This window comes from Oryza sativa, chromosome 10, assembly GCF_034140825.1.
Source record: "Oryza sativa Japonica Group chromosome 10, ASM3414082v1".
In the NCBI taxonomy this organism is placed as follows: domain Eukaryota; kingdom Viridiplantae; phylum Streptophyta; class Magnoliopsida; order Poales; family Poaceae; genus Oryza; species Oryza sativa.
The window spans coordinates 14,886,892-14,895,302 of record NC_089044.1 but is presented as its reverse complement, the minus strand read 5'-3'; the positions used below and the strand labels follow the sequence as shown (position 1 = coordinate 14,895,302).

The 8,411-nt window shown below is 39.3% G+C and overlaps 1 protein-coding gene across 2 annotated transcripts; it reads left to right on the top strand.

Annotated features, from left to right (window-relative positions):
• The first annotated feature begins 4,046 nt into the window (after positions 1-4,046).
• LOC4348597 (F-box/kelch-repeat protein At1g55270) lies at positions 4,047-7,769 on the top strand. 2 transcript variants are annotated; one of them, XM_066304730.1, is made up of 2 exons: positions 4,047-4,209; positions 5,926-7,769. In XM_066304730.1, the coding sequence occupies exon 2, from the start codon at positions 5,984-5,986 to the stop codon at positions 7,148-7,150; it is 1,167 nt and encodes a 388-aa protein (XP_066160827.1). In that variant the 5' UTR covers positions 4,047-4,209; positions 5,926-5,983; the 3' UTR covers positions 7,151-7,769. The 2 variants fall into 2 exon arrangements, with proteins under 2 accessions (XP_066160827.1, XP_015614781.1); XM_015759295.3 differs by having other exon boundaries at positions 5,900-7,769.
• Positions 7,770-8,411: the final 642 nt, after the last annotated feature.

The following is an 8,411-nucleotide window of genomic DNA, read 5'->3' as shown; positions in this document are numbered from 1 at the left end:
GTTTAATGTAAATCATCTTTCATATGCTACATAGGACATTTTTGTTATATTATATTTTGTATAAACAAGTTCTCTCTTCTATACCACACAAGAATATACCTTTTGCATTTCTACTTTTTATATATAATTTATTTGTTATATGCTATATAAATAATTTTTTATTGTTATTTTTAAGGTAAATCATCTTTCATATACTATATAAGGTATTTTTGTTCTATTGTATTTTGTGTAAGCAAATTCTCTCTGTTGTACCATACAAAAATATTTTTGTACAAAGTAAACATAAAAGACTTGAAACTTATATTCAAACTTTCATGTTGTGTAAGGAGGCCACATAAAAAATTGTATTTTTTTAAAAATTCTAATAAGATAAATCGATAGCTAATTTTATATGTCTCTAAGGGTATTTTGGGTTTCTTGAAAAAAAAAGTTCTAGCCCAATAATGTATTGTAGAACAATTGATAAATTCACCGGTATATTATAGAAAGAGATAATGCTAGTGGAAAATCGTTGAAATGCGATAAACTCAGTGTCATAGAGTAGATTCTCTTGGAGGAGAATGATGTGGAAGTATGCTAGGCAAATTTAAGAGATAGGTGCATAACTAAGATTTTGTATTCACCATCGAAACACTGATGGTAAAAATTGCGAGTTTGCAACCAACCAAAATGTTAGTGTTATGTATCTGATGAAACCAAAATACAGCTACACATGCAACCAAATTGCAAGCAAATTATAATAAAAATAACCTTGTATTACCTGTACCAAAAATGCGTATGCTAGCGACCAGCGACAGATTCCTATTATCGCTGGAGCATTAAGATTTGAATGACGCACGCAATCATATACCTACAACTTCATGATTACACCCACGCTTTCTCATGAACAAACATATTGAATAAAACTATTTAACTGCTATTTACTTAGTTCGATGACCGGTACGATTTTCTCTATCATCAGGAGCTTTGACGTTATTTTATTTGATGTGATCGTGTGAGACGTACAATCGACCCGATTTCGAGGTATTTGTGTGCACTCTTTGCTTGCCATCAATGACAAAATCTTAAGATATGGGTTTGCTCTCTAGGACAATAGTAGGTATACACATATGCACATCCTCACTGAGGCTGCTCATTTCTATGCACCAGAGACTGCATCTTTCAACACATATATGTATCCTTGTGGAGCTGAGTGTGGTGCTCATGCGTTGTACCCCCACTTCTTTCCTCTTAGGAATTATACTTGGGATTGTTATACAAATTTTAAATTGCTCAGAATACTTTCTCTTTGGGCCATATTTGGGGTGTTGTTGGAGCTTCTCGCCTTCAAAAGCTCCTTAGTGGGACGGCTAACCTAGGAAACTAAGCTCCCTGGGTAGCTTAGTGTGTGCGGGTCTTGGTAGGAGGGCTCGAGCACTCCTACTTTATTTTTTTTTCTTTGTGTTGTGTTTTTTGTATTTGTTTTTTCTTCCCCTTAATGAAATGAAATGCAGCACTCCTTCGTTTTCGAGAGAAAAAAAGAATACTTTCTTAAAACAAAATTTCAACTTTGTTATAGTTAATTCATTTATTTATACCCTCAAATACTATCACAACATTGTAATATCGTATAATCATTATCTATCCATCTGTTCACCCATTCAGCCATTTCAAACGCACCCTAAGAGAAGATTAATGAGTCCTAAAAAAAGAGAAGATTAATGAAAGTACAACATGCATATCCAAACCAAAATAATGTCTACAATTATGCATCCAACAAAAGATGTTTCTAGGATTTAACCGTGTTATGAAAATATTAAATCAAGTTGACGGAAAAAGATATGGTTTGTGGAGAATGTAAAATAAAGGCAAAATCTTTAGACATATAAAGTAAATTAATTTAAAAGCAAGTAGAAAAAAAAACGAAAACCATCTCTTGCAAAGAAGGCAACAGATGTGGACCTCGAAGAGTGCACAAACAACCAATAAACAGGCACAAAGAAAAGAACTTCTGTGAAACCATGATTTGACAAGTTGCCCTAAGCTATTTCAGATCACCAAAGTCCACTACTCTTTGTTAATTTTCGCATAGTAATCAATCAGTGATCGATGACCAAAGGCTATGCAAAATGAAGTTTATTTCACAACTTCGTCTCATCCACTGATCCACTAGAGGTACTATAGGTCTATAGCCAAATTTTTCTATACATTGGACAAAAAATCATGAAGCATCACTGACGAAGTTGCCCAACTTTGACAACTGCATTATCTTTCTTTCCTGGAGAGAATTAATCTACTCTCTTTTTAGCACTTGATGTCTGCTATGATCAGTGAAGTCCTGAGTCAGTAGTTTAAAACTATTTTCTTTCTTTTTAGAAAAGTTGTGCCTTTTCCCCTATGGAGATCCCAGTTTGATCTACTAGTATGAACAGAAGATTCTTCTTATTATCTTTGAAAAGGTCAAATCAACTCAAGGATTGAATACCACTTGCAACTAGAACCTCAATTCCTATATACAGAGTCATTGTTCTCTGTAAAAAAGTATAGGGTAATTAGCACTCACTCCACATTAAGTAATTGTGCACAGGTTTTTTTTTCTCCCACCATCCACAATGGACTTATGTGCCTTATGTTAGTCAACCAAAAGAGGTATGATCAAGAAAGACAATGGGGGACAATTAGTTTTCTCTATTATTTTAAAGGCACAGTCGTCTTCCTTCCACCTCCTACTACGCACAACACGAGAAACTCCCGTAAAAAATGAACCTTCCCACTCTACTACGATAATTATTCACACGTAAAACTTAACCCACCAAAAAAGCCAGATAGAGAAAAATAAACCCTATAAAACCATTATTCTATATTCCTCTAGATCCCGTTACAACGCACGGACATAGCACTTGTGAAATTTGAACAGGTTAAATGTGGCTGGTGAAGATGCATCGACCAAAATATACACACAAAATTTAGCCATAGTATACTTCTTTCAACAAAATAGGGCCCTTTGGAGCAAAGATTTTCTTTAAAAAGAACTTTGGTAGAGCTTGAATCACTCGGAAAACATTTTGCTATATGCATGGATGTTTTGAACCGAGAAAAAGAATTCCTATAGGGTGGCTTCACCAGAAGAATTTCAAGGAAAGTAATAAATGGCTAACCTACTGAAAATTTTCGTTTGTGTATTTTTGTCTCCAAATTCTTGCACTTCCACTTGTGAAGCACCACAACATCTCAATCAAAACAATAACTTATGAGTTATAAAACTTTTAAGGACCAGTTAGGCATTTCACACAATTTCTTTTTTCCCCTCTCCATTCTTGCTTTTCCAGATTTTCCATGTTTCACAATTCACATGGCCCCTCAATCATTTTTCTAAAGATGTGTCATACATGACATCTTACTTTATATTTCTTATTTGGTGCCATTGATCAATACATAATGCTTACAAGCTACTAGGAAAGCTAAACCTATGGTTTAGAACATCAGACAAATCAAATGGAACATGCATGCAAGGTGCATCATTACTTGAATGGACCGTTCTTCTAAGGTGTCCCACTAAAGTTGTGCCAATGCATGCAATAAACTGACCACTTTAATCAATTGTTCATCTCCTTTTGTTGTCAAATTCAAACTTGACCTTTTGAATTTAAGGTGTCCCAACTTTCCTATGCAAAGTTACGAGGGAATTTCCATAATTTCTACTTGCAATTCTAAAAAATAATCTCGTGTTGCAGATGCGCCTAAATACGCTTTACACAAAAAAAAACAATGGAAAATAAAAGCAATGTGAAAAAACACCACAACCAAGTCAAGGAAAAACCATCAACCAAGTCTTAACCAAATACTCCTACCAAAAAACGTTTCAAAGATATCATGCCAGGTCAGACACCCGAATTCAACGTGGCCCCACCAGCCAGCGAGAGGGGTGGGCCCCACCGGCCAGTGAAGGGGATGGTGACTGGTGTCTGGTGAGTGAGACCAAAGACTCCAACAAGTCTACTACACACAAAAAAAAAATCAAAATCAAAACAAAATAAAAACCTCTCCATTTTTTTCTCCCCCATTTCGCCTTCCTTCCTCTCCTCGGGGTTTTTGTCCACAAACGAGCGGCTCGCCTGCGCCGCGTGGATTCCCCTTCCCGCCGATCCGGCGATGGATTCGGCGGCGAGAGCCTCGCAGTCGGCGGCGCCGCCGCCGCCCGGCGCCGGGGTCCGCGTCCGCGCCCCGCTGGTGAGAGCCTGACTGTCTCTCCTGTTCTTTTGTTTCTATACTAGTTTTTTTTTCTCGCTCATAGGCGCGGTTTTGTGGGGGGTTGGATTTGGGCGTGGTTGCGCGGCGAGGGGTGGAGAGAGGCTTGGGATTCCCGAGCGCGCGCGAGATGCTGGTTTGGGATTTGGTGATGGGAGGTGGGAGGGTTCGGTGGATTCCGCCGTGGTTGGGCGGTGTGGATCTGGGTTTTTTTTGGGGGGGGGGGGGGGTGTGGCTTCTTGGGAGGGTTACCGTGTTGTTGGGATGTGGGGGGAATCGGTGGAAATGAGTCGGAAATCATAGGCAAGTAGTAGATTTGCTGGTGTGGAATTTCATCGCGGTATCAGGTGCTACTCGGGGTTAGGTACTTGTGGTGGTGGTGGTAGTGATCTTAGAGCACTAATCTGTGGCTGGTACAACATGTTAGGATAAGATTCTGCCGGACATCATATATGTTCCTCGCAACCGCATTTCGGTATCCCTGGTTATGCATATGGAAAGTTTGCATGAGCAGATGGGCTTCTGCTATGCTCTAAAAGCTCCCTGTATGTGTGCAATCGATTAGTTAAGTTTCTTCATTTTTTTTTGGGAATGTATTCTGCTCAAGTAATGAGATGAACAAATGATCGGCGAGTATCTGTGAGTCTGGAGAATTTTGTTGTTTCTAACCATAATGTAGTTGTATAGCTTGGGCGTCCATTTTGGCCTTGAATTTGGCCAATTGATAATTTGGGTTGGAAAGTTGCAATTGTTCTGGTCAGGTCTTTAACTGTTACACTAAGCTCGTCCATACCGTTTCAAGTGTTCACACAGATATCTGCTAACTTAGGTAGGTAGATTAGTTAGTATCTTTAGCTTTCAACTGGTTTCTGGGCACTGACATCATGAACCCAGCTTCGCATTTCCATTACCATTTCTTGACAAACTTAACATGCTTATTGTGCTTAATTTTTTCTTTTGTGTAATGCTTTGTTTGTCATGAGCTGGTTTGTCCTGACTTGTGATTTTCTTAAGCTTAGTCTGTACCATGGTTTTAATCTTAAACTTCGCAGTTAAGAAAAATCTCAGCTTTTGATGTGCAACTACCACTCATAGTCTTGCTTTGTTGATTTTGTCTGCTACATGCCTGTAAATTATGGAGGCTATCCTGCAACCTTTTTTTACCCATATGTGCTAACAGTTAAATCTTATGATGTCGCTAATCCACATTAGCTTCTGTTTGGGTATTTAAACAGAAATTAGCTTTTGAAAATAAAAAAAATGGTTATAAATCAACAACATCATGTTGCAGTGTTGATCTTTGTAAAACAAGTTCGACAATCTCTCCAGAGTTTTTTAGTGATTAATTTTACTCAGGGCCATGTATCCATATATTTTGATCTATCTGATAACCTAGTGTAACCTGGACTATTAGAGTGGTAGTGTCTATTTTTCTCCATGTCATATCTCGCATAATAAAATAGGGTTGTGGTGGATTTGAAAATTGTTGCTGTTTCAGAGCAAATTTGATCTGCATGATATTTTTGTGGTGGATAAAATTATATGTTGCATGTGTTGGTGGACAAGTAGGCACATTCTGAGTGAATATGAGCTGTGGTTTTCATGCGTTGCAGTTTTTCCCCTTCTAGTACATTGATTGCTAATTTATATGTTGTATGGTTGCATTTCTCAGGTAGAGTCTGTCTCATGCTACTGCAGATTAGATACTGGTCTGAAAACTGTTGTTGATGCTAGAAAGTTTGTTCCTGGAGCAAAGATGTGTATGCAACCTGATGTCAAACCCAACAAGTGCAAATCAAGGGGCTCTCGTAAGGAGAGGAGCCGAACTCAAGCACCACTTTTGCCTGGTCTTCCTGATGACCTTGCTATTGCTTGTCTCATACGGGTTCCTCGAGTGGAACATCCCAATCTTCGGATAGTTTGCAAAAGATGGAACCGTCTCTTATCTGGGAATTACTATTATTCCTTGCGCAAGAGAAACGGGATGGCGGAAGAATGGGTTTATGTCTTTAAAAGGGACCGTGAAGGAAAGATATCCTGGCATGCCTTTGACCCACTGCACCAGCTATGGAAGTCACTTCCACCAGTTCCAGCAGAATATTCAGAAGCATTAGGCTTTGGCTGTGCTGTTCTGAGTGGTTGCTATCTGTACTTATTTGGCGGTAAGGATCCTCTGAGGGGCTCTATGAGGCGTGTTGTATTTTACAATGCTCGGACAAACAAATGGCACCGAGCTCCAGATATGTTACGGAAACGACACTTTTTTGGTTCTTGTGTCATAAACAATTGCTTGTATGTTGCTGGTGGGGAGTGTGAAGGAATACAAAGGACACTCCCGTCTGCTGAAGTTTATGATCCAAATAGGAACAGATGGGCCTGCGTTGCTGAAATGAACAATGGGATGGTACCTTTCATTGGAGTTGTATATGATGGCAAGTGGTTCCTGAAAGGGCTTGATTCCCATCGCCAAGTGACGAGTGAAGTCTACCTACCATCATCCAATTTATGGTCAACCATTGATGATGAAATGGTTACCGGCTGGCGGAACCCAAGCATTACCTTCAACGGAAAGCTCTATTCATCTGATTGTCGAGATGGCTGCAAGCTTAGGGTGTATGATCCAAACACAGGAACATGGGCAAAATTCATGGACAGCAAGCACCACCTGGGCAGCTCGCGCGCCTTTGAAGCTGCAGCGTTGGTTACATTAAATGGGAAGCTTTGCATCGTCCGCAACAACATGAGCATCACCCTGGTTGACATCTCCGACCCAACGATGAGCATTGAGACTGACAGTGCACGCATGTGGGAGACTGTTGCTCGGAAGGGCCAGCACAGGTCATTCGTGGCAAACCTGTGGTCGACCATCGCAGGAAGGAACCTGAAGAGTCACATTATCCATTGTCAGGTTTTGCAGGTTTGAGGTCAGCCTGTTGTGAATCTGAACATAAGCAGACTAGTAGAAACAATCCCTCCATTGAAAGGTCAATTAGATTCCATACCGAAATTGTGGCAGAAGAAGCTCATTGCCCAAACAGATCTTTGTTCATTAGATTACCAGAAAACACCAATTCAGTATTCTGGAAATTTGAAGCTACTCATAAGGTAGGAGATGGATGCCGAAAACTTTTGTGCAAACTGGAAACTGAGAAGAGAACTTCCTTAATAGTTGCGGTGATAGGGGGGAGAATATGCATCGGTGGATAACATTTCACTAAGTTGGAATATCCATCTTCAGCCTCTCACTGTCACTGATCACTGTACTTATCTATGTTGTATCATGCCCTCTTGGCATACTGCTTAGTGTGCTTAATGTTGGCTCTATGTTGTAGCGGCAGATTAGACTTGAGAGTAGAGAAGTAATAAGCCTATTGGTTACTGTACTTGAAAAATCCGTATGTCCTGGTATCATGTGCTGTAAATCTTCGTAATTACCCCTCCAACTCTCCAAGCATTTCATTGCACCAATCCTGTTTCTCTATTTAATTTAATGTTTAGATGATTTGAGCTGAAATGAAGATACTATGATTGATTGATTTCTATGTGATTGGATCTGATGTGTACTAGAATTTGTAAATGCAAGGATTTCAAATGGACAACAATTGTAGGCATACACTTCTATATATACAAGCAGCAAGCGAAGAAACTATTTATGTCACTCTACACCAATTTGGCATTGGCTTGAAGCTTTACTCCATATTGAGTTTCAAATGTGTCTCCAATGTTCTACTCTTTAGGCCAATTCCTATGTCTGTAAATTTCATAAAATAAACTCTGCATTCAAACTATTGGAAAAAAAAAACAGATTCAACATTCTGCACTTAAATACAAACCAATCATATAAAGTAGGGAAAATTGTAACATTGGGGACTTGATGTTGGTGTAGAAAGGCTCTCACCAGGAGCCTATTTATCTCTGAAGGACTTTGTGTTGGTATTAGGCTTACATATATAGCCCCAAGACACAGGGAATCCGTATGGAAACATAATTCATGACACTACTTGAGAAACTACGATGCCTACCGTTGCTTCGAGCCAACTTCAAGTAGTCAAGTGTAGGGTTGGGAGGCATTTGGAAATCACTTGTGACATTTTTGTCGAACCACACTATCGAGATTTTGATGAGGAGTTTGTTGGTCTACAAGTGTGCAAGCAGCTTGTCTGAAGACAAAAGAGAGTCTAGCT